The sequence below is a fragment of the Monodelphis domestica genome, chromosome 1, assembly GCF_027887165.1.
Source record: "Monodelphis domestica isolate mMonDom1 chromosome 1, mMonDom1.pri, whole genome shotgun sequence".
NCBI classification, from domain to species: Eukaryota; Metazoa; Chordata; class Mammalia; order Didelphimorphia; family Didelphidae; genus Monodelphis; species Monodelphis domestica.
In genome coordinates, this window is record NC_077227.1 from 145,557,947 (window position 1) to 145,585,828 (window position 27,882).

The following is a 27,882-nucleotide window of genomic DNA, read 5'->3' on the forward strand; positions in this document are numbered from 1 at the left end:
TCATGCCATTTTCTTTTGGAGGAAAACTTCTCTCTTTACAATAATTCTTGCTTATAAAGTTTTTTTTGTTTTGTTTTGTTTTAGTCTTGACTTGTGATTTCATCATTTTGGAGAATTCTTTCCATTGCCTCAGATTGGCAAATCACCTGCAATTTATGGTCTTAAAAACTCTCGTGGACTCTGAAAGGTTAAACTACTTGTCACAGATCACACAATCCAGAAGTCCATGAACTTAGGTCTTCTAAACTCCAAAGGTGATACTATAACAACTATGCAAAACAACCTCTAGTTTTTTTGATATGCTAATTATGAAACTGGTTTTTGAATGAATTTCACCCTTAGACCCCAAAAAGTACTTTTTTTTTTTTTAATAACCTTCTAAAGCTTTATGTGACATAAGGTACTATTGCTCTTTGGGTTGGCAACTTATTCTCCCAAGACTGTAAACTTTTTGAAGATCAGAAACAACATCTCATAAATAACCCCAGGATTCTGTTCTACAGATTATTTTACTGCCTCTCCAAGAACACTATTTAAGAAAAAACTTTAATCATTCTTTTTTTTAAATTTCTCTTCCCTTCCAACTTAAAATCAATACTGTTTATTGGTTCTGAGACAAAAGAGCAGTAAGGACTAGACAATGGCCCAAGGTCACACAGCTAGGAAGTATCTGAGATCAGATTTGAATCTAAGACCTCCTGTCTTTAGGCCTGGCTCTCAATCCACTGAGCCACCTAATTGCGCCCTCAATACTTCTTTAATTCATTTCTTCTTCTCAACTCACCTTCATAACCTCCTTGTCAACCACCTTTTCTTTTAAAATTAAAAAAAAAACATTTATTAAGCACAAAAAAGCAAAAAAAAGTTTCTGGTAGAAGTTTATATCCTAATGAAAGAAAAAAACGTAAAATAACTAGATGCATACAAGAAAAATACAGAAGAGAGGGGACATAATCTCAGAGGAGAAGGCACTCTCAACTGGAATTTTTTTATTACATAAATTAACCAATTTATTGATGAACTTTTGGGCTACAGAAATTTGTTAAGTAAAAGCTTTTCCTGGTCTTTCAATTCCTTCAGTCTTCTGATGGCAGATTTGACTGTGACTGCAGAGATGGTATTATAGGTCCATGCACCACCCGCTACTGTTTTCATACATGATCCACAATGCCAGATACCCATAGCACATCTCTTCATTTTGGTCTTGCCACAGAAGGAACAGGTATACTTGGTGTGCTGGCTAATTTCAATTTTCTTCACCATTTTCCTGAGAAATGCACCATAATATGTTCCATATTTACCAACAATTCTGACCTTCTTGGTACATTTTGCTATGTTGCCAGGTGCAGGTCCAGGGCTTGGAGAGCCATTTTTTAAAAACCCTTACCTTCCATTTTGGAGTCTATACTGTGTATTGGCTCCAAGGCAGAAGAGTGGGAAGGGCTAGGCAATGGGGGTTAAGTGACTTGCCCAGGGTCACACGGCTGGGAAGTGTTTGATTCCCTTTACTCCTGTAAAAAGGAATTATTAATTCCTTTTCTAATTTAATAGGACTTGGAGGTTCTCTTACCATAGAGATGTGTAGGGATTAACCAGCTCACTGCGACAGGAAGTAGAAACCACAGAGACAGGAAGTGAGGTAGGGGAAGGTTATAAAAGGGGCCCTGTATGAGTTGGTTGGCCTAACAGTTGCTGACAGTTGGGGGAGGGGTCCATTGCTGACTGTGGAGGCTTGATGACAGTTAGGGCTGGGATTTGGTCATTGGGGATTGGTTGCTGGTAGTGTGGGTTGGTGATTCTATCCCAGCTTCACCATTGATTAGTTATGTGGCCTCAAAGCCATTACCTCTCCTTGGTCCTTCTCAGTACCATCAGAGAAATAAAAAAATTGGATTAGATGTTCCTCACACACCTCCATCTCTTCAGTTATGGTGCCATGATCAAATCAATTCTGCAATTATTCTTGAATGGTGCAGGCCAAGTATATTTCAATGTAGTCCCATTCATCATCCCAGGAACCTTCTGGACCAAAGTGCCAAAGTACTCCTCCTTGACCACTATTCACTTATGAGGGGAAGGATTATTTTTGTTTTGATATTTTTTATCCCCAGTGACTAGAATAGTGTTTGGCACACTGAAGGCATTTAATAAATGCTTTTTCATTCATTCAGTAGTTATTTAATAAATATTTTATTATACTTTTTGGTAGATTATCTAGTTATAGGTGTTTAGCACATATTAAATATGCTGCTTTTTTTTGCTTTTGAATTAATTTATTTAGTCAATTTAGAACCTTATTCCTTGGTTACAATAATCACATTATTTCCCTCCTTCCCCTCCCCCCACTCTTCCCACAGCCAAGGTGCAATTTCATTGGGTATTACTTGTGTCCTTGATCAGAACCTATTTCCATGTCGTTGGTGTTTGCATTAGGATGTTCATTTAGAGTCTATATCCTCAGCCATATCCCCTCGACTCATGTGATTAAGCAGTTGTTTTTCTTCTGTGTTTCTACTCCCACAGTTTTTCCTGTGGATGTGGATAGTGTTCTTTCTCATAGATCCCTCCAGATTGTTCAGGGACACTGCACTGACACTAATGGAGAAGTCCATTACCTTCGATTGTACCACAGTGTATCAGTCTCTGTGTACAATGTTCTCCTGGTTCTGCTCCTTTTGCTCTGCATCACTTCCTGGAGGTTGTTCTAGTCTCCGTGGAATTCCTCCACTTTATTTTTTTTTTTGCACAATAGTATTCCATCACCAACAGATACCACAATTTGTTCAGCCATTCCCCAATTTGAAGGGCATCCCCTCATTTTCCAATGTTTTGCTACCACAAAGAACGCAGCTATGAATATTCTTGTACAAGTCTTTTCCCTTATTATCTCTTTGGGGTACAAACCCAGCAGTGCTATGGCTGGATCAAAGGGCAGACAGTCTTTTAGCACCCATTTGAATATGTTGCTTTTTTAAAATAAAAAAATGTCAGCTACTTGACTGGATATCATTCTTACAAATCTACAAAAGGTATATATGTGCATGCATGTGTGTATATTGGTGAGTAATTCAGCTTAAACCTTCTAAAATTCCAGGAGAGGAGGTGAGGAAGAATACAGCCATATATAATAGAGTAATACCTGCCCTTTATCTGAAAATTTAAATAGAAACATAAAAATTCCATCCCCTAAAAACAAACCTTCAAATTCTTTTTAGGTAAGTCTATAAAGGTCCAATTTTGATTCAAGTGTATGTTGAAAAATTTCCAATGTAATTTTAGTAGACTTGCCCTAGTTAAAAAAAAACCAATCTGGGAAAATTGGCAGATATATTTCAACAGATCACTCTGTCAAAGCCCATTCTCTCACAGGCAGTCAAAAGAAAAAAGGGCTTTGGTGTGTTCTTTCCCTAATACAATAAGACTTTCCTATTCTGGAAAAATATTCATGCTATCACTACCTCTGTGCACATGTGTATTTTAGGGCCAGATTAAATTTCCAAGGAATCTGGAGTGTGACTTGGTACATGGGACCAGAAGTCAAATTTCACCTGTAAAACAATATCCTGGGAATATGTGTGTAATGCCATACTCCATGAAAGTTTCTGGCTGCTGTGACAGAGCCACTGTATTTAAAGATTCAAAGGCTGATCTTTTTACTGAATCATGACCAGCTGGGCTTTACAATAATGGAAAGGATATGAGCAATCCCATTATTATGTAAAGGATCACATTTCTTCTAAGTTTCTAGACTTGTCTGGACCTAAATGCAGAGAAAAAGTAATGGAGAAGCAGTGTTGCATAGTTGATGGAGAACTGTCCTTGGAGTCAGGCCAGCCTAGGTTCAAGTTCCTTTTCTGACACATATGACATACTGGCTAAATGACTCTGGACAAGTCACTAGTATCTCAGTGACCTGGGGAACTCTCTCGGATGATAAATTTGAGATTGTTGAGCTGGAATTGGTAGAGAGCTTTCTTACCAGCATTTAGGTAGTATAGTGGGCAGACCGCTAGTCCTGTAGTCAAGAGGACCCAAGTTCAAATCCATCTTCAGACACTTAGTAGTTCTATGACCCTAGGTAGGCCACTTAACCTGATTATGCCTCAGTTTACTTATTTATAAAATGAGGATAATAATAGCATGTGCCTTTCAGGGATGCTGTGAGGATTAAATAGAATAATAATTGTAAAGAGCTAGTAATTCTATTATCACATACTAAGTGCTATATAAACATTAACTATTATTAGGTATTAGCTATCATATTTTCCCTATACTAGTGAAATAAAAAAATAATACCCTAAAAAAACTGCCCTTGATTTCAAAATTATACCTGAAAGTAGGACTCCCTCTTCACTTGTATTTTAATCTTCCAAGTTTTTTGATTTTGGAGCAAGAGAACCTGGGATTTGGATATTTTTCAACTCTATAGTTCAAACCCACTGGATTAAAATGTTAAAATCCTACACATTGTATTGGGGGGATTGTTGGACCAGAGGTAGGCACATCTTGGATTTGTCTTTGATATGATCTGAATGACTGGTGTGAGGTTGAAAATTTCATTTCTTCCACTTGCCAGGACTTTCATCTTGCTGTGTTGATTAATATGCCAAAGACTTTAAAGACAGATGCCTTGCTTTCTGAAAGCCTTAGATTGCTATTAGGGGCCTCCCTAAGAAAATATTCAGTATCAAGGAGGCAGAAGTTTCCATGCTGCTGCATACTAAACTAACTTCGCCCTGACGTCTACTTAGCTGCTGATATTACACTGAATTGTGGCTTGGTGTTTTTCATTTACAGAAGAGATCTGAACCTTCCACCTTGTCAGGTTCATGCTATCCCAAAGAGCCAAAGGCTGCAAGTAACCTTTTTTTGGCACCCAAGGCAAGCAGTTCATATCATCCCGGGGGAAAGAAATGCTCAAATCTGGCCTCAAATCAACTTTATAATTTACTATGTGAAAATAAGATAAGAAGTCATTAGGCCAAGTTCAGGAGAAGGAGGAATTTGTCCTGCAGTTCTACGGTGCTGTTGAAGGAGCCCAGGCATCAAAGTTTCGCTTCCTCCAGAGTTCACTGGCCCTCCTCTCTATGGTTCTGGTTGAGAATAAAAAGCGATGCCTCAGTGTTTATAAGAGAGGTATACTCTGGGCCACTTGAGTCTGCTTGGCATCTTTCATAGCACTCAGACGACTCCAAGACTTTTTACTTGCTTATCACTGTGCTTTAAAGTTTCTGGGAAAATGCTGACAGATACTTTGAAATGAATGAGACAGACCATGGCTCATATGGGTCCTCAGCTGTTCTACTTAGTCTGAATTCAAGGTTGAAAGGTTTTGTTTTCTGGGATTTTTTTTCTCAAATATTGTCACATTTCCTTCCTAGGTGGTTTTTTCCACAAGGGGCATAATCCTCTACCTCTTCAGAAACTTAACTTTCATTGCAATTCAACATTTGAGGCTAAAATTAGTTGTATTTCTGTTGCAGCATTATGATGAATTCTTTACAGATGGCAACTGCTACTGTCCCCAGGAGCATCATAATCAGTGAGAAAGGAATAAAAATTCAGAACATATTACCTACGACAAAAATCTTTGGTAACTTTGCAGACTTGAAAGATTTGAGAAAGGAAAAAATATGGAGTACGGTCAAGGTCAGTTACAATCGTTTTAGGCAAGTGATGATGACACAGTCATCACCAAGAGTTAAGTAAGCTGGCCAATGGTTGAACTCTGACACTATCATGGATAGCTTTATCCCTTGCCTTTCTCTCACATTTTCCTTCTTTTCCTATTCTCTCTATTCATAGGATCATAAATTTCGAGATGGAAGGAAGCTTGTAGACCATCTGGTCTAACTTCCTCATTTTATAGATGAGCAAACTCAAGTCCAACAAGACTAAGATCAGGGTCATAAAGGTAGTAAGCACCCAAGGCAAAAATTGAATTAAGGCACGTTGACTCCAGAGTTAGTGATTTCCTAGTATATCATTCCAATTTTTCCTTTCTCCCTCTCTTTCTCTTGCCTTAGACCTGCTGTTGACACTAGCCTACCCCTACAAACAAGGTGGTGTTATAGTTGAAAGGGTTATGGACTTGGATTCTGTGTGGGATGCCTCCCCAATCCATGCATGACCTTCTCTGGGCCAGTGTGAAGGTTAATCAGTCTTATAAGATTACAAATAGGTGTTTGAAATCAGAGGCAAGATTTGAACCCTGGTCCTCTGATTCCAGAGTCAATGCTATTTCTATCATGCCCTGCCACCTCCTCCTGTGGCAAGGATAGAGGCAGATGAGATAGAAGCTAAAATGGCCCTACAGCACAGAAATGAAACCAATGGGACTAAGACTTCAGGATAAACAGGACAAAGGATAGGATGCAAACAATACTGCCACTAAAATTTTCAGTTCTACCCATGCTACTGAGGCCTTTTCCTATTGCTGCTGGAAATTTATTCATGAGTAGGAAGACAGGGGCCATCCTCTCTGGGAAGAGAGAAGGAAAACAGCCTAATCTTGTGCTATTGGACATTTTTGCTCTTAAGTTGTAATGACTCTTTAAAAAACAATAATGGAATAAATCTTGTAACAAATATGTTTTATGTTAAAAATATCTCAAAAATCATCTCATTTGATCTTCACAATAAACCTGGAAAGTAGATGCTATTTCAACTGTTTTTCAGTTGTGCCTGACTCTTCAGGACCACAATTGGGGTTATCTTGGCAAATAGACTAGGGCAGTCTGCTATATGCCTTTCAATTTCATTTTATAGATGAGGAAACTGAGGAAACAGGATTAAATGACCTGCCCAGCTAGTAGGTATCTGAAGTAAGATTTGAATTCAGGTCTTCTTGACTCTAGGCTCAGTCAGTGCTCTGCCCATTGCACCACCTAGCTGCCCCAAATGAGATTATATTTGTAAAGAACTTAACACAATGCCTGGCTCATAAAAGGCATTTAATAACTACTTGTTCATTTCCTCCTTATTTCCTCCTTCAAAATGCTTATCAGTAGCCTTGGCAACTTGCAAATTAATCAAAAAAGCATTTATTAAATGAAAGACATAATGCTAGACATGGTGAATACAAAATCATTCCTTGCCCTCTAATATTTTATATTCTATTGTATTGATAGAGTAGCTGGGTGTCACAGAGGATAGAGTTCAGGGACTGAGGTCAGGAAAGCTCATTTTCCTGAATTCAAATCTGACTTCTGACATTTACTACTTGTGTGACTAGCCATTTTATCTTATTTGCCTCAGTTTCTCATCTGTAAAATGAGCTGGAGAAGGAAATGGCAAGCTGCTTTAATATCTCTGCCAAGAAAACCCCAAATTGGGTCACAAAGAATTGGACACAACAGAAATGACTAAAACAAAACTATGTAGTGTATAACTAAAAATCGGTTATCCTAAAAACGAACTACATTTCCTGGGAGCCCACTGATTTTCTGTCCTTACATACTTCCTGTAGACAGGGGATATTAGGTGGGAACATGGAGGGTCCTGCCCTTTTTTTTACCCTGTTGGTGAGTGTGGTATTGAGTGTGGATTTTGAAATGGGCTAATCAGCCATGGGGGCATGCTCTTTATTTTGTATCCTCTTTATTCCTTGATTGCTAATGATCATTAATAAATCTCCTAAAATATAATCTTTTATTATTTGAGATTAATTTTAATTTTTACATTGATGGCAACCAGAAGCTGGAGGAAAAACTCTCAATTTTAAAAGATAGCCTAGATGAATTTTTTAAGCCAAATTTCTCCTGCCAAGACTTTTCTTCCACCCTACCCACCCACCTATCCTTGCAAACTCCAAGAGAACTCTGAACTCTCTTTGGAGTTGCTTTTTGCCAGGTTGCTTTCCAGGCTATTTTTAGCCAGAGGACTCTGCTTGAGCCCATGTTCCTCAGGTCCTTTCTGCTGCCTCTGGCAATCCTACTCCTGATCTCTGGTCCTGCTCCTATTCCTACTCCTGAATTGGCCTCTGCCTTGACCCTGATCCCAACCCCAATCCTGACTGCTAGGCTACTGATTTTTGTTACTGAGAAGCCAGGAATTCTTGGAGCCACTCTCTGGGCAGCTGGTAAAAACTGGGGTGTATTTTCCTTAGGCAACAATTAGCCTCCTAACTCCCTCTCCATGTGGCTGGGGAAACTAGCATTTTACCTTAGGGAGGAAGGGAAGAAGGAAGTTACTCTTCCAAACAGGAAGTAAATTACAAGCATGGCATACTCTTTGAAAGAGCAATACCTTGCCTATTCCAAATAGCTTCTACCATTCATGAGTGCACTGATCTTTTCACTTATCTTGCCTGAGATTCAGGGGAGAAATTCATCTCCCTACAACCCTTTGCCACTTGGGTTTGCTCAGTCTCTAAGATTCATCCAGTTTGAGAGTCCTCAAACCCATGTTCTCCCTCACTATGGGAAATTCCACAGTTCTGACAAAAGGAATCTGAATGGATAGAGAAAGGAACTTTAAAGAGACTGGAGGTGAAAATTTTAAGCCTTTTCAGACTACATTGTTTTATGAAAGTGTATTTTATTGTATTTTGCTGATTGTTTTAAGATTTAATTTTGTTGTTTTAATTGCATATATTAATGTATTCAATACATTTCTGTTACACTGAATCATTTTAATCTACTGTGTTTTAACTACTGTTATATTCTGTTACCTTTCCCCTATAACTATACTGAACAAATATTATTGAATAAGCCCATAAACAGCTTTTTTCCATTTTGCATTTGTTAATTGTCATGGACTCAACCTGGCTAACAGCCTTTAAAAATTTTAATGAGCTAAATATCTTAAATTTATTTTAACGGGTCTTTAGACATGATTAAATTTTTTTTTGACAACTCTGATCATTTTGCCTGCCTCTGATTATTTGTAACAAGAGGTAAAGGGTCCATTTTAGTAGCTGAAATGAAGCACTATTATAATCCCCACCTCTGCATTTGTAAAAATGTGAATGGATGGGACATACTAGTCTCAAACCAAAGGAACTGGGAAGTTGATCCCAGGGCATGGTACCCCTGGATGGCTCCCAAGAGGGAGCATATCTCATTTGTAACTCTTCTGCTTAGTCTACCCTCCCACCAGAGTGATCTAGATTCTTGGTGATGTTTTTAGACCCAACACAACAGTACAGAGGTTTGGTCTTTTCTAGACTCCTCTGTCACATTTTTGTAATGATGGCAGTAATAGATTAAAAATATATATCAGCCAAGGTTGAAAGATTGCTACACCTGAAAAACTTGTGACAAGTATCCATTAGTTTAAAATGCCATATAGCAGACTCATGTGAATCCTAATGATACTGGGTTTGTTTTTTATTGCCATTAAATGGGCTCTTATAACTCTGGGGATTCTTATACTTCTTGAATATGCATTACATGTTGTACTATTGTTCTTTATAAAAACTGTTACTTTGTAAACAGTGGATCATGGCCACATTTGAAAAGGAAATGGATCTCATTTTTTGGGTGAGAAACCTTTGTATTCTACCTTTTCTTAACTGATGCAGTGTGTCAATGATTGTAAGCTATATATTTTTTATTTTAAAAAGCCTTTATTATTGCTTTTGCTTGCATGTGCAATATATTATTTCAGTTTTATTTTTTCTCCTTTTTGTATTTGAAGCACATATAACCAGTATTGAGAAGATTTTCTTTAGCTTTTTTGACTTCTCAGTAATATAAGTCTAAAATATATTTGCCCTCATGTCAATGCATACCCCAAAGCTTTAGACTATAAAAATGATGCCATTGATTATTTTTTAAAAAGTATGGGACTTTGCTTAATGATTCTGTCTGATTCTAGGAGAAGGGAATACAAAAAGAGCCACTGCACAGTGCCAAAGAAGCACAAAGCTATTTGCATAGTACCCATCGAGCACAAAGTAAAAAAGGACCAAACCAATCCAGGTAGGATCGATGAACTTCTAATCCAATACGAAAGGACTTGTACCTAGTGTGAGACTCAAGGTTGTGGCACTTGACATATGTTAAGATGTAGGACACCTTGTATCACACTCTTTGTGAAAAATTCACAGACAAGTACCGAAGTTTGGCTATCATCCTGGCTCTCCCTATCCCTGAGAGTGAAGGTAAAATCAGACCAGGGAATGACACTTCCCTAACAAACAAAAATCCAGTCCTTTTTAATCTGTTATAATATGTCAACTTCCTGTAGTCTTGGCTGCAAATAGGTAAGTGAAATATTACTGCATTTTGTCTGACAGACTTGTGGGACAGAAATCTCTTTAATTGGGCCCTGATTCAAGAACCTGTTACAGGTTTATTTTCCTTTACTTAAAATTTCTACACATAAGACTTTGATAGTCTATATTTCATCCAGAAATTATTTTTTCTTTTTTCTTTGGATTTTTTTGATGTTTTTTATTTCTCTTGTCAATTGATTCATATACCTCATAACTCAGCCATGCATTTCTAAGTTATCCCTGTGTTTTTCAATACCCTCTTTGGCGGGGGGGGGGGGGGGTTGTATTATTATTATTATTCTAAATTGCAAAGTTTAAATTCTTTTTGAGAGTAATTTTAGGATAAGAAACATGCTACCTCTCCAAATCCAGAAAGTGAACTGTTCAGGGAAGGCACCATGAAGATGCCTTCACAAACCGCACACTGCACCAGAAGATCCATAGTGACCTTTGGGATGTGGTGATCCAAACTGTGTGGGGTTAAATGCAGTTGTTTTGTATGTATACTCTTATACCGAAGGGGATTGCCCCTAACTGGCTTTTTGTCAATGCACCTAGCAATCATGGGTTTGTTCTCTTTTCCTTTTATCCCCCAAATTATTGTAATTTAAAAGTTGATTATGTTTACAAGTTCCATTGGAGAGATCAGTCTTCTATGGATCTTGGGGGGAATGTATAATTGAAAATCTGTTCCCCTAAAAAAGAACTACTTTCTTGGGAGCCCACTGACTTCCTGTCCTTATGTACTTCCTGTAGACAGGGGATATTGGGCAGGGATGTGGAGGGTCTCACCCTTTTTTTTTTGGCCTTGTTGGTGAGCATGGTGGTGAGTGGGGATTTTGAAATGGGCTAATCAGCCAAGGGGAGTGGTCTTTATTTTGTATCCTCTTTGATCCTTGATTTCTGATGATCATTACTAAATCTCCTAAAATATAATTTTAATTATTTGAGATTAATTTGAATCTTTACAGTAGATACAACATATCCAGACAAACAAACATAATATCAAGTGAGAAAGGAGTTTTCCCAAGAACTTGGGGAATGGGGAAGGCAATGGTGCAAGAGATGCCCGTTATTAAAAGAAGCTAGGGATTACAAGAGGCAGAAGTGATATTTTATTAATAATTGATAATTCCTTCAGTTCTCTGAGGTTACATAAAAATATAATGCAGATATCCATTTGCCTTTAGTTTTATTTAAAGGGAAACATCTATTTTCAAAGATGGATAATAATGTAAAATTACATCAATACAGTGGGGTAGAATATAATTTTGTTAGGTGAGGTGGGATAGTTCTAGGCATTTGAATAGTTAAGAAAAAAGTGATGATAATTTAAACATTTATTGAGTACCTACTACCTGCAAAGTATTGATAGTTTTCAATTCTACAGCAAATATTATTGGAAGACTGCAATTTCTCCCCTTCTCTCTTGCTTCATTAATAAGGGAAGAGGAGAGAACTGAAGGTAATTAAGCAGAATGCTGTGTGATTTATTAAAATGCCCAATAATAGTTCAATCTAATTGCAGCTTCCTCTAGAAATTTCAAGAAAACACCGTGCTAATGTCACTAATGGAAAGCCCGTCATTAGATTGCCTATATGTTTGCAGTCTCTGAAGCCTATTAAGACTATTTATCATTCAGCTTGTGAGGAACATGGAAGAAAGAATAAATGAACAATAATTTCAGAGCGGAAAAGAGGGCTATGTTTGGCATTTCAAAGACAGTTATTTTTAAACTGCTAGTATTCTCCTATCTCGACCATAAGGATTTAATGTGTTACAACAACACTTGATGTTATGTCCTGGCTGGTTGGAAAATGTATTCATTTGGCACTTTTATCATTGAATTATTAATTACTTATACCATTAAGTTAACAGTTGAGTAGGTTATATTCCAAATCAATATGCAATAGCATTCATCTGTGATTTTTCACCTCAGAGAAGGTGGAATTATCAAAAAATTATTGGCTCAGGGCAGCAACATCCAGTACAAACCAAATTATGTTATACAGGCCAGAAGCAAAGCCCTAAATGCTTCAATGCCCTCCTCTACCACAGCCCTTTGATACCCTTCTATCAAGGAGCCCAGTGGATAGAGTGCAAATGTTAATTTCAGAAAGAACTGGATAGACATCTTAGTGCCTCCAGGCAACTCTAACTCTATAAACCCCAGAACAGTTGAAGATCTTTATTGTTAGAGGGAGCTTCCTCACTAGGAAACCCCTATAGTGATGAAATCACAGGCCTGGGCAACAATAACAAAAGGTCTTACTTCAGTGTCTCTTCAAAGCAAGGAGGTGACCATGGATTCTTAAAGGCCAGGACAACACACTTGTGTTCTACCATGTTAGGTAGGCTTCATGTTGTTATTTGTCCTTCATTTTCTTTTTTTCCCTTTTAAAATAATGTTATTCCCTCCCCCATTGCATGAATAATTTTTAAACATTAAAATTTAAATTAATTTATTATTATTTAATATAATTTTTAAATATTCATTTTAAAATAAGTTTTGAGTCCCAAATTTTTTCCCTTCTTTTGACCCTGGAGTTTGTTTTATTATAAACCTAAAGGCAACCAGATACATTATTTTATTAACTATTGGGTCATATTGTATTGCAGTACTCATGAAAAATATTGTAAAATAAATTTAAAAATAAAAATTTAGATCACCATGAAAATAATTGTAACCTATGAATCAATATTGGTTGTGGAGGATGAAGAGGAAGATTTTTTAAAATTTTACTTAGACCTCAATAAGGTCTCTCAAATAATTTTTACTTTACTTAGAACTCAATAAGGTCTCTCAAATAAAAAATAATAATAACTAATATTTGTTTAGCTATTACTATGTATAAGATGACAAAAAAGCTAAATATTTTTATAATAATCTCATTTGATACTCAAAACAACCATAAGGTTGTTTGTATTATCTCTATTTTATAGATGAATAAACTGAGGTTAAGTAACTTGTCTGTAGTCACAAAGCTAGTAAATACCCAAGAATGGATTTGAACCCAGGTCTTCCTGACTTGAGGTCCAGCACCCTAGCCACTGTACCACCTAGCTGCTTCTTCAATATATGGTTTGAGATCTGGTGACCTTTGGATAAAGATCCAAGCAAGTGAGGAAAATGAAAAATATTTCAAAAGCTATAAGCCAGGAAGAAGAAATAGGAGAGGTTAAAGACTTTAGAATACAAAGAGAAGCCTCATACAGTTACGTCATTATTATTTTCAAGAAAAGTATGTTATCGATGGGTCTAACAAACATCGAGTAACATGACATAAAATGAAATTGATTATGTTTTAGTAGGCAAAAAAAGACTCCCTTTTGTTGCAGAAGTTATCCCTGAATCAGCTCTCTGTGTAGTTATACCACTACTTTGCTAGAGCAAAGATTTGTATTAGTAAAAAGTCATAAGAAAACGAGGAGCTAAATATATGGCAAGTGTTTAAACAACTCAATCATCAATCTTTCAAGCAAGTAATCGATAATGAAGAAATGGATAATAAGAAGAAAGAATGACATCAATATGGATTATAACAATTTTATATAGAAGTTGAAGAAATAGAAATCGAGTGCCTTAACGAGGACCAAAAGAGCCTAAAAAGCTCCTTAGTCAGCAAAACCCTTGACTTATATGTCAGGCAGAGAGAGACAGAAAGCAAGTATAACCCCAGTTCAATATATAAACTCATTTGTAAAATATTACAGGGAAGGATGATGGATGATTACAAGCAGTAGCGCGTCATCAAACACAGAGAAGCAATGGAGAGTAAAACCATATTAGATGGTTTTACTCTCCATTGCTTCTCTGTGTTCCACTTAAGCAAAGTCAACATAAGGGTATTTTAGGATAAAAATGAAAGGAGGACAAAAGAAATTAGAAGAAAAATAGAAAAGATCTGCAAAGATTTTTGTAACAAGCTATTTCCAATGTTGAAGGCAGAAGAGCATTATATTTAGAAACTAATATTGCAGTCTAAGATGTGCTTATGGAGCAAGTAAAATTGGAACTAAAGAGAGCAAAAAATGGAAAAGACAATCAGACTGGACCATGAAGGCACAGAGAATCATCATTATCATCATCTGAATAATAAAATGTTCCTCAAAACCCAACCTTTCACTCATATCATGAAATGAGGCAAAGCAAGGGAATGCCAACCAGGATGATGTCTAGTCGAGACTGTGCACCCTGAGACTACTTCAGTATTTGTGAAGGCTTCATTAGAACCATGGCCATTTGGACTCCAGCGATTCCATTGACTGGGCCATCATCCTGAACCAGTAATATAATTATTCCTAAACAGGTAGCATACCTGGAAGAATGTGGAGTGAGGGAAAGGGTGCTTCTCTATTGCATTTTGATGTCACAAGAATGCAAGATAACATCAGAACAAATCATCAATACTAAGCCCACTTACTGGAAAGACTTTGGGGAATATGCCTCTGGCTATTAAAGTGGGCAAACTTTGGGTATTCAGGAAATATGAATGCCTTTATTATATGCCAGTCCTGGGTAATAATAAAATTAGAAAGCTAGTATCAATCACATAAAAGGGCTTCATATTGCTTTTTTTTTGTCACCTATGTCTTCAGCTCCAAAAAATACAGAAATGTACTTTAGTTTGATACAGGGGAATTATAAGGAATAATTTCATTCATACATGTAAATCATGTGAAATAAAAGTAAAAGCTAAGGAGTTACTTAAACCTGAAGAGAAAAAAATGGAAGAATCTAAAAGGCATTGTAAATATGTGATGAACAGTCATTCCAGATGTTTGAACCAGTAGCAAAATAGATGGTAAAAATAAGGGCAATGTGTTAAATGATTTTGAAGGAGAGATATATTCACTTAGAACAGAGTTTTGAAAAGCCCATTTGAATTTGATCATATAAACTCCACCAGATAGACCAGTTATACCAAAACAGACTAATTTTAAAAAGCTGGCATCTGCTATAATCATCACGGTTGAATGCATTCTTCTACCCCATGTAAAAATGTTTTATGATCTTTGTCAACAGTGTGGTAGAACCATCTAGGAATATTCCTAAGGATAGGCATCAAATGCTAACCGGGAATAACAATTGAAGAGCTGCAGAAAGACTTTGGAAGGTTATCTAAACTTTAGCCAGTAAGGTCAGTTGAAATCTGAACTACAATATTGCTAATCTAATTCAATGATGAAGAAGCACAAGTAATGAATTTCTTTAAACCAAAGTATATTAGAAATTCTTGATACCCTTTATCAATTAATAAAAGTGAAAGTCAAATAGGTTAAGAGAAAATAAGGAGGCAATGTGACATAAAGAATGTAATAATATTCTTAGTAATCAGATCTCAGATACTTACTGTGTGACCCTAAGCAAGGTACTAACCTCTGTTTGCTCCAGTTTTCTCATCTGTTAAACAGGGGTAAAAATAACATCTACCTCTCGGAGTTATTGTGAGGATCAAATGAGATATTTGTAAAGTGCTTAGCACCTAGCACATACTATATAAGTTAGCTATTTTTATTATAAATCAGCAATTCAGTATTGATCAAAAACTGTCGTATAAAAACTAAAAACAAAGCTGCCCTTGGATTACAGAATGACTATATAAACTATGTCATCTGAATGCAATAGGATATATTATAGTTTTGAGAGAATCAATGAATTAAGAGCAGCATGGAAAGACTTACAAGAACTGATGCAGAGTGAAATAAGAAGTGCTAACCAACAAATATATACGTTTACAATAGTGTAAATAGAAACACCATAAAACAATTGAAAATGAATGTTGAAAAATTGCAAAGAACAAGCATGTGTGGCCCCAAGAAGAAAAATGAAAAGACACCATCTTCAACTCTTTTGTAAAGGTAGGAGGTCCCCATAGATGGAATATTGAATTTATGAACATGTATAATGTACTTTGTCAATGATAAAGTACTCTAAAATGTACTTTATAGTATGTAAGGTACTCTGAAATGCTATATTTTATTATTATTATACTTTTAGATCTTTTTCAATGTATTGATTGATTTTGAAGATTTTTTTCTCTTTTTCCTTATTCTTTTTTCTTTTAAAAATTTATTTGTTATTTGAGATGGTTCTCTGGAAGGAAAAAAGGAGAAGGATATTGAAGGAAATTTAGACAATGTAAAAAATCTCAATAAAATTTTTACTTCATTAAAAACTATAGCATCAATAAAGGTTTGAGTAGCAAAGAAATTAAAGGAGAAAGACCCTTCCTTCCAAAAAAAAGATGTGAAAAATATCTGGTCAATGTAGTTGAAAGAATTTCAATATAACAAAAGCCTATTTTGGATCAAACCTAGAACAGCTTGTCTATTGTTAATATAATGAACAATTGAATGGTTATGTCAAGAATTGCTGTCAGTCTTTTTCAGGCATGTCCAACTCTTTATGATCCCATGATTTGGGGTTTTCTTGGCAGAGATACTAGAGTGATTTGCCATTTCCTTCTCCAACTCATTTTACAGACAAAAAACTGAGAAAAACAAAATTGTGACTTGCTTAGGGTAACACAACTGTTATGTTGTATCTGAAGCCAGATTTGAACTCAGGAAGTTGAGTCTTCCTAACTCTTGGCCCAGCATTCTATCCACTGTGCCCCCTAGTTGCCCATGTCAAGGAAGGTGCCTGAAAGTCTAGCTTCTTTGAGAAACTTTAAAGTGGCTCTGGGATAAGATCCATAATTATTGACTCAAACCTTTCACAATCTGATATAGATTATTTTAAATGCAAGTCTTCATCTTCTTTCATGCTACAAGCCTAATCCCAAGACTCTTCCAAATTTATATCCTTTATGTAAATCATTCACAGCTCATATCACTCAAAACAAACCTATGATTACTTAAAAGAAAATATTACATTGACTGAGGAGCAAAAATGATATCCCCAAATTTCCTAAAGCATTATAAAAAGAAACTTATTATCAATTCAGTAATTAACAAGCAAAGCATGTTAAAATCCCATAATATTTGCCATATTTTTATTGATTTTTGCAAAGCCTTTCACACAATTTTGCACTCATGGACTGGCCATGTAACTATATAAAAGAGATCTAAGAATAATGAGAATTCTTAAGTATTTGATATCCACACAGAAAACTGTTCTCTTTAAAGTATGGTATCTATGTAATAAAGTAAAAAACAATTGACATAAAATGTGACATTTTCTAGGGAGACAGTTTAAGGCCAGGTTCTGCTTAGCCTTGAGCTCATTATCATCACTTCTGAATATGGCTTTCCAGTCAAGAAGAGAAACATACCTAACAACATACTAATCATTTGATATATGAAGATGACATTGTTATATGGTTCCATTGAAAAAGACTTTATTTTTTAAAAACCCTTACCTTCCATCTTAGATTTAATACTGTGTATTGGTTCTAAGGCAGTAGAGGAGTAAGGGCTAGTCAATGGGGGTTAAGTGACTTGTCCAGGGTCACACAGCTGGGAAGGTTCTGAGTTCAGATTTGAACCCAGGATCTCCCGTCTCTAGGCCTGGCTCTCAATCCACTGAGCTACCCAGTTGCCCCTGAAAAACACTTTAAACAGCTATCTGTCCATGCAGAAACTTTCTCCAATGATATCAAAATATCTTTTGGACTGAAAACAAAACTAATGTGTGCCAAAGAACAGAATCTAAAAGTTTTGAGCTCAAATTTGAAGAAGAATTTGAATGAATGGTTAAAGGCAAAACTTAGAATATCTTGATCTTCTCCAACAAAGATACAAAGAATAGAAGGCTATACAGTCAGCTGATAATCTTTTATTGTGTTAATACTGTGTACCAAGCACTGTGCTAAGTGCTGGGTATAGAAAGAAAAGTAAAAGAAACAGTATCATCTCCCAAGGAGCTCACAAGAAGGAAAAAAAAAGAATAAATAGTCTATGTACAGGATGTGTTGGAAATAATTAAAGGAATGAAAGTCCTAGAAGTAAGAGGCATTGGGAAAAATTTCCTGTAGAAATTGTAATTCTAGTTGACTTGAAGGGACTTGAAGGAATCCAGGAAAGTCAGAAGGTAGAGATGAGGAAGAAGAACATCTCAGGCATGAGGGGTAACCAGAAAAAATGCCCAGAACTGAGAGATGGAGAGTCTTGTTCATTGAGCATCAAGGAGGCAACTATCACTGTATAAAAAGTATGTGGGGAGCAGGGAGGTATAAGGTGCATATAGGAGAAAGCTCTAGCTTTATACGTTAAGTAACTGACAGGAATCTTGAAGTCAAAATATGATGGAAAGAACACAGAACAATGGAAACATATAGAGTTCTAGTCTTCACATGTACTTTGGGCACATTAAAATGGATGGCAACTGATATAGAAGATGTCCAAATAGTAACTTCCACAGTGTTAATTAAACCTAGGGCTCATCTCTACTTCTTCCTTAAAGAGAATTAATAGATAGTCAAAGAACACATAATAAAACAGTTTAAAACAGAAATACTTTTGGAGCAAATAGAAATTACTTCACAGGGCAATATAATGGCTAACAACATATATTTGCTCCTGGATTTATTGAAAGTAACTGAAAGTAGTTTTATCTCTGGATAAAGATAGAAATAAATAACATCCAAAAGTTGAACCAAAAGGAACTCCACAGGCATATTGAACTTGGCCAACAAAACGTTGACAAAGAAGTGTGAAACAAATGTTTACATGGCTGAATTAGATTATTTTACAGAAATAAAAGGGTTTATCAAAACATTTCAGGATCAAGTCTTTGCTACTAAAAATTATAGAAAGGTAGTCTTTAAGGAGACTGGATTTAATGATCAATGCAGTTTCTTAAATGACGTAGCAGAAACTTTGATGTCACCGCAGGATGCAAAACTTTAGCTGTGCTCTGAATATCTTGAAATCAAGTGATTAGAATTATATACCATAAACTTTTGACAAAATATACCACCATTCTTATTAAAAAAAACTGGAATAAATGCTTTCCTTAAAATCATAAGTGGCATCTATATAAAATCTTCAGTAAACATTATCTATAAGGATAATAAACTAGAAGCATTCCCAACAAGATCAAGGGTGAAACAAGGATGCCCATCATCCAACTTCTATTCAATATTGTACTAGAAATGCTAGCTCTAGCAATAAGAAAGAAGAAAGAAATAGAAGGAATTAGAATTATATATCAGAAGTTCACTATCCTTCATAAATTGGTAACAAATCCCTAAATTACAAATATAAAACCCCAGATAACCTTAAGGAGCTACCAAATAAATTGTCTTATTATAGAGAGAACTTTTGCTTACAATCCTTAAGAACAATTTTAATAGATATCCTCATATCACATTTTCATAAGCTCTAAGCTACATGGAATAAAAAGATTTTAAAGTGTAGAAACCTAGTAGAAGGAGTCCAAGTTATATGGAAACAGGATGAGGTACTTATCTTTGTCTTCCTATCTTTTACTGGAACTATTCAGAGAATATTTTCAGTGAGCATACATGATAATGATGACAATAATTACAGCTAGCATTTAGATAATTTTAAGATTTGCAAAGCACTTTACAAATAAAGCAACATTTTATCCTTGCAACTATACTGGGAAGTAGGTGCTATTATTATCCCCATTATATATATGGGGAAACTGTGCTAGATAGCAATTAAATGACTTGCCCAGGGTCATACAGCTAATAAATGTCTGATGTTAGATTTGCTCTCAGTTCTTGACTCTAAGACCAGTGTTCTCTCCACTGTACCACCTAACTACAAAATCATTTATTTTATATCTGTGCCATAGTCCAAATTCTTGAAGAATAAAAAATAACAGTATAATAATGACTATGCAATATCCTTCTCTGCAAAGGTCCAGAACCTATAATTAAATCTAAAAGTTTAATAGCAAGATATTGACTTGTTGCAGGACCATTAAAATTTGAACTCTAGTGAACAAAATGAGAGGAATAATTTTTCTTTTTTTATACTAATAAAGATGAGAAGAATGAGATGAATAATAATGATACTTGTACTACCCTCCCAGGATTGTTTTGCTTTGTAAATCTTAAAGCTGCTATAGAAATGAGAGTAGTTATTATCATCTTGAAGTCTCTACAAAGGCACTGTCAGATATCTACTGTGAGCTGTCTGAAGAGGACTGCTGAGACTTAAAATAAAAGAGGTAATTGGTTAAGGGGGGAAATGAAAGTTTGTGGAAGAAGAAATAACAACGTCCAGACAAAGCATGCACAGTCACCACAGCAGGAGGCCAGTTTAGGAATGTGAAGCATACCTCACCAATCAACTCATTTCAATTGCAAATCATAGATTTAGCCTGGGTCCTGTGGGTTTTCATGTATGGTCTCTTGGAAGGAAAATTGTTGAGGACTCTCAAATGGCCATGTATAATTGTAGGTTCAATTTGAGAGTTTTGTTTGTGATTCCCCCCAAAAATTTGTGGAGTGATAAAGGCAACTTCATTCCTGTTTGTTGGAGGGATCCTAATAGAGGCTCACACAAAAGAGATCAAATAAATTGCCTTTGACTTTAGGTGAATGCTCTGGGAAGTTATAGAGAGCTCACATGCTTGGAGGGTCTCAAATATTGAATATTGGTCCATTTTGTAATGAATGATAATAATTGAACAAATAATCACATTTCTGAAACAGAAATTTGCATAGTACTTCCCCCCAAATAAACCCTTGTTGGCGGTGGGTCTATCATTATTATTTCCATTTTATAAATCAGTTTTTGGTATTGAGACCCTTTTACATTCTTAAGAATTATTAAGAACTGGGCTAACTGAAAAAGGAGAACCAAAAACTGACAAAGAAAAATCAGGTCCTAAAAATCAGAATTGACCATCTAACAACTAATGATTTCTTGAGAAATCAAGAAACAATAAAGCAGAATCAAAGGAATGGGAAAAAAAATAGAGGAAAACATGAAATATCTTATTGAGAAAACAATTAACCTAGAAAATAGATCTAGGAGAGGCAGTTTGAGAATTATTGGAATAGCTGAAAGCCATGATCAAGAAAAAACCTTGGACATCATAGTCCAAGAAATTATCAAAGATAACTGCCCAGGGATCCTCAAACAAAAAAATAAAATTGAAATAGAAAGAATTCACAGATCACCTCCAGAAAGAAATCCTCAAGATATAGTTTCCAGGAATATAATAGTTAAATTCAAGAGCCACCAAAGCCAAGGAGAAAATGGTTCAAGCAGCCATAAAGAAACCATTCAAATACCATAGAGCTACAATAAGGATCACACAGGACCCAGGGGGTTCTACATTAAAGAATTGAAAGGCATGGAATATGATATTCAGGAAGGCAAAAGATTTGGGTGTACAACCCAGAGTCACCTATCCAGCAAAACTGAGTATATTCTTTCAGGGGAAAAAATGGACATTCAATAAGATAGATTTCCAAGTATTCCTGAGGAATAAGCCAGACCTTAACAAAAAATTTGAAGACACAAGAGAAGCCCCAAAAGGTAAATAAGAAAGAGAAAATTTAAGGGACTCATTAAAGTCAAAATGTTTATATGTTTACATGGAAAGAGGATTTCTATAATTGTCAAAAATTACTCTTAGTAGTAAAGAAAATAGAAAGAATTTACTTAGAAAGAGGGTGGAGAAGTAAGCTGATTATGATGATATGATATATATATGTAAATGTGATGATAAGGAACAATATGTATCTATGATATGATATGATATGATATGTATGCATGTGAATGATATGTAAAAAATCAATCAAGGGATGAAATAGAGGGTAACACTGAGAGAAAATGGAAGGGAGACATAGAATGGGGTAAATTATATAACATAAAGAGACATGAAAAACCATTATAGAGAGGGGAGGATAAGGGTGGTGAGAGGCAATGCTTAAACTTACTCTCATCATAACTGTCTCAGAGAGGGTAAAACTAGTATACTCAGTGGGGTATCGAATTCTATCTTTTTTTTTTTTTTATAAACCCTTACCTTCCGTCTTGGAGTCAATACTATGTATTGGCTCCAAGGCAGAAGAGTGGTAAGGGCTAGGCAATGGGGGTCAAGTGACTTGCTTGTCACACAGCTGGGAAGTGTCTGAGGCCAGATTTGAACCTAGGACCTCCAGTCTCTAGGCCTGGTTCTCAATCCACTGAGCTACCCAGCTGCCCCCTTATCGAATTCTATCTTACCATGATCAATAGGGTATAGAATTCTATCTTACTCCACAGAGAAGTAGAAGGGGAACAAAAAAAGGGGAGAGACATTTGGAAGAAGGGGGAAGTGGGGATGTGACAAAAAGCAAAATACTGCCGAGGAAGAACAGAGAGAAAGGGAATGGAGCAGGATTTAAAGGGGACAATATGATGGAGGGCAATACACAGTAATCATAAATGCTGAATGTAAATGGGTTGAACTCACCCATAAAATGGAAGTGGATAGTAGAGTAGATTAAAAAACAGAATCCTACTATATGTTGTTTACAAGAAAAATATTTGAGGCAGGGTGACACACACAGATTCAAGGTAAAGGGCTGGAGTAGAATTTATTATGCATTATCTACAGTAAAAAAAAAGCTGGAGTAGCAATCATGATACCAAACAAAGCTAAAAATTACTAAGAACACAAAGAGCTCTTGTTTATATAAGCTATATATTTTTGATATTTACCATATTTTAAATTAAAGATGCCTTATTTTTAATCAATAAAATTAAAATAAACATATAAAAATAGTTTTGATGTCCTAGACCTACTGAAAAGGTCTCAGAGAAGCCACCCTCTCTACCAGGGTTCTGCAGACTACACTTTAAGAATCAGGGTCAAAGGGGAAGATAAGTAGTATAATAGATAGTGCCTGACCTGGAGTCAGAAGGACCTGGGTTCAAATTTGACCTCTGACATTTCCTAGCCATATGACCCTGGGCAATTTAACTCCTTGCCCTTCTATCCTAGAATTGTTACTAAGATAGAAAGTAAGAGTTTAACAAAACAAAAAAAATAAAAAAATCTGTTATAGATAATGAAACTAAGAGTAGTTAAGTGATTATACTGTGGCTGCTCAAGTATCAGAGTTAGGACTTGAACCCAAACTTTTGATTCTAAACCCAATTCTCTTTCCATTAGGTCACACTGACAAGTAAAAGGACGACAACCAGCAATCCACATTTATATAGCATTTTCTCACAATACTTCTATGAAGCAGGTAGTATAATTATCACAACCCTGTTGTATAGACCAAGAACCTGAAGCTCAAAAAGTTAAAATGATTTACTTATAGTCACAAAGTGACAGACCAGGACATCAGATTTTATGATTCCAAACTCTAACATTCTTTCCCAAAATGGCCACATTCTATGCCATGCTGCTATTTTGTTGTTGTTCAGTTATTTTCTATTGTGTCTGACTCTATGATCCCATTTGGGGTTTTCTTGGCAGAGATACTGGTGTGATTTGCTATTTCTTTTTCTAGCTCACTTGATAGATAAGGAAACTGAAGCAAACAGAATTATGTGACTTGACCAGGGTCCTACAGCTAGAAAGAGTCTGAGATCATATTTTAACTCTGGGAGATGAGTCTCCCTGACAGAAATCCCTGCACTCTATTTACTGTGTCACCTAGTTGACTTACCATGTTGCTACACATATTATACTTCAGGCATTTCAGAGGAATGAGGTTTTCTACCAAGTGAATTGTTCAAGTAACTAAGCTTAGAATTCCAGAAACTTGTCTTAAAATGTTTGCTCTTTGGCCTAAGAATCAATACCTAAGGCAGAAGATAAGAGTTTTTTAAAAAAAGAAAAGGAAACCTTTTGAGGAGCTTTAGTATAAAAAGCCTGGAGACAATGATAGAGAGAAAGCTAAGGGAAGGGAATCTCAGCAGATTCCATGGTGCCAGAAAATGCAAATAGAACATGAAAAATAGATATCCAAGTCCAAATTAAAAAAAATGTTGATTATCCTTATCCTTTGGAAGAGAAGAATGAAGGTATAGTAAATCAGATGACCTGGTTTTTGCACTAGACATTGCACTATCACTAACTAGTTGTGGTCTTATAGCTTGGATAAATTGCCTCACTACCCTGGCCTCAGTTTACTCATTTGTAAAATAAAAAGGTTGGATTATATAATAACAAAAGACCCTTCTAGCCCTAATTCTATGATTCAATCTTTTAATGACTAAGTACCATCATGAAGAACATATATTATTTTACTGGGCTATAATATAATTATGCTCTCAGGAGGTATTGAGTTATATAGGACAATTTGTCATAAAATAATTTGTAGTTAATAATCTACCTACACTTACAGTCTTGCTACTTTTCAGTATGTCATCTTCTGTGGCCATCATTTAACTTTCTTGATTTAACTTCCTTGCTATTTCTAATTAAAAATCTAGTATAACTTAAGAAGTTTGCCAGGGGAGATTGGATTAAACCAAATTTATAAAATTAGTAGCCTTGATTTTATACATAATATTAAGTCAGTCAGAGACGCAAACTGGTGGAAAGTGAGCTGGCCTTGGATTCAAATAGACCTGGATTCAAATTCTGCCTCTGAGGTAGCATGAAAATACCAAGAATGGGATTCTGGGAAAGTCATTTATTTAGCCTCTTGATGTTTCAGGCAAAAGCCTGAGATTGCAGGTCAAATTGCAGGTACTGATTTGCCTTAGTGAAAGGAATTTCTTCAATGGGAGTTTACTAAGCAATGAAATCAAGAAATACAATTTTAAAAAATTGCCAGTAGGCTGATGATGTGAGTGGTTATACTTCTCTTTGTCGAACAAAGTTGTATAGGCTTTGAGGCATATTTTCCTTAAATCTCCAATTCTGGGTTGAGGCAATGTTCTCCATGGTTGATATTAGGACCACAGAATATTTTGGGGGAACTGGAAAGGAATTTGGAACATCTCTTCTAGTTTTCTCATTTTACAGAGAAGAAAACTGATGGCACAAGAAGTCAAGGGTCCCCTTCAAGGTCCCATAGTCAGGCAGATGGCAGGAATCCTGCGTACAGAGTGGGAATGTTACTATATTTACAGAGAAGTGAAAACATGAAGTGTATCTATAAAAATAATGTCTGGTTGTAGTTTCCAAATCCTTAAATAGCTTCCGTGGAATTATTATTTTGGTAGCTAAAAGTAAATGAATAAGGTAATTAATACATGACTTAGATAAGTGGAGCCATCAATCAGCACTAACCATGTTTCAGATGTTTTCCTCGGAGAGAATTCTAATCTCCTGAAAATTGTATGAGATTCTAGATATCTATGTAGGGCACCCATCCCTAGGAGGCTGGCTCCAGGAAAATCTTATCGAGAAAAAAATGCCTGATGAATTTTCAAAAAGTTCTTGATAAAATGAAACCTTTGAGGCAGTTTTAAATTGGAAAAGGAGAGATCTCACTTACCAAGTTGGAGATTTCACAGGGGCAGGTTTTATAGGGCAAAATACAACATTTTCTGCCCCAAACTAATTTCCCTTCCCAAATAACCTATTTCTGATACCAGTGCTACCATTTTCCAGGGCTCCCAGCATAGAAACTTTGGGTCTCACTTTAATTCTTTCCTCTCTTTCATCTGCAGTAGTCAGTCTGCCTTGATGTCCTGACATTCCATCCTTTTCAAGGTCTCTCTCTGAGTCACCTTTTCTCTTCTATAATTAATGCCAAGCCCTTGTCCTCCCCTGCATACAGCATGCTGAACTGCCTTTCACTAGGACGAAGGAAGACCACCTTGTATACCACCGCCTAAAATATTGCTTTCATCACCTTGCTTAAGACTGCAAATCATATTCTTAGAAATATTCAGTGAGCAGGAGGACTCCGAAAACCTAGATGGATCTGAAGAGAGTAGGGCAGGCAGTAGAGCAAAGTCCTATCTTTGGTTGCTGGGAGGAAGCCAGGGCAGGTGGTCAGAGCATCAACCAAGTGTGGTAGGCAATAGGGATCTGGCAGAAGCTGGTGAGGAATCACCATGATTGACAACAACTATTTACTGATGCTTACTGTGTGCCAGGCACTGTGCTAAGTGCCAGAGATATGAAGAAAAGGAAAAATACCATCCTTACTCGAAAGGACTCATGTTCTAATGGGAGAGACAAACTGCAAAATGTGTACGTACAAGATTTATATGGGGTAAATAGGAAGTGACCCAGCAACAGAAGATCTGGTTTAGGGATCAAAGCTCAAGGCTCATAGACACCAGGATACAAGCTAAGGAATCCAGATGGGGTTTTAGGTCAAGGTCAGAAAGTGACTTGTTTCTAACAGACTGGACAAAAGCCAAGTGGAAAAGCAAGGGATCAAGGCTGAAGTAGGACCACCAAGAAGCATGACTTGATGTGGAGACACCCAAGTTTGAGGTCTTTATGCCTTCTTTGCCTAGGATTTATCCTGGAACTCGAAGCAGGGCTAATCCATTAGGTATAGGTTTAGTGGACCCAGCTGGAGAGATTGAGAGGTGGGGAACCTGGTGGTCAGCCATTCTGAAAAGATCATCAGTTGCATCAAGTCCAAATCCTTCTGCCTGACTTTCATGACCCTGAATAATGAGTCTCAGGACATTTTTATTTCTCACCCTCTATTCCAATCAGGCAAATCTCTTCATTGTTCTTCCTGTAATAGAAATGATAATCTGTGTGGCACTATTTCTTGTTGCAGTGACTGATGTACTCTGGCTTGAGACTAGAGAATGCTGCTAGTATGGCGACACTTGAGGGCTGTCTATTTGCAATGGAGATAGAGGTACTACACTGGACTTTTGCAGACAGGTCCCCAGTCTTGGTTCTTGCATCTTGGCTTGTTCTGCAAAACCTCTCTCTCTTCATGTCTCCACCACAATGCTCATATCCCATGTTCCTTCTTTTATCCTTTCCTTCTATTTAAATATTTATTTATTGCTTAAGTCAGCTCAAGTTCTACCTTTACTGTCTTCTATGATTATGTCAGCTCACACTGATTCCAGAGCCTAGTAAGAGTAGAAGAAGAAAAAAACGAATATTTATTGTCTATTATAGACCTGGTATAGGGGGATGTAAATATAAAACAAAGAAAGTCTTTCCTTTGCTTTCAAGGAGCTTAAAAACTAATGGGGGAAGACAATATGCAAAAGGAAACTGAAATGGTTGGGGTGGAATGGAGGGGGAAGGTGACAGTTGCTGAAATCTTATAAATTATTAGCTGGATTTCAAACAATCAAAAAGCGCAAATAACCAAGTCAATTTCTCATAGTCCTGTGCATTATTCTGTAGCCCAACACATCGTTATGGTCACAAAATTGACTGAATAGCAGAGACTATAGGATCTAGATGAATCTATTGTTAACTGATTTTTAAAAAATAAATTTGACTGCAGATCAAAACGAGGTCTTGAAAGTTCTCCAAGGACAATGTATCCCTGAATTGTGTATTAAAAATATTTTATGATAGACATGACTATGGAGAGGACCTTGTTCAATCTTTCCCTCATTATTGCCAATAAAATAAAATGTAAAATGAGGAGACACATGCTCACATGGAAGTCACCAAGCATTCATTGAGCTCTCAATATGTATGAGGCACTGTGCTAGTAGCATGGAAGATGCAAGAACCACTAAACATGAGGATTATTGTATCTTTAATACATAGTGGTACTTGACATATGTTAGGCACATAAATAGCTGTTGAATTAGAAGTTAAATTGATCCCTGATTTGATAGT

At 36.2% G+C, this 27,882-nt stretch overlaps 1 protein-coding gene across 1 annotated transcript in view; it reads right to left on the reverse strand.

The window, feature by feature from the left end:
* Positions 1–737: 737 nt before the first annotated feature.
* Positions 738–27,882, reverse strand: part of LOC100617059 (60S ribosomal protein L37a-like) — a 54,095-nt gene continuing 26,950 nt past the window's right edge. The window contains exon 2 of the mRNA XM_056815639.1: positions 738–1,382. Within this exon, the coding sequence (XP_056671617.1) occupies positions 1,030–1,382 (353 nt within the window). The 3' untranslated portion in view covers positions 738–1,029. The remainder of the gene's footprint in view (positions 1,383–27,882) is intronic.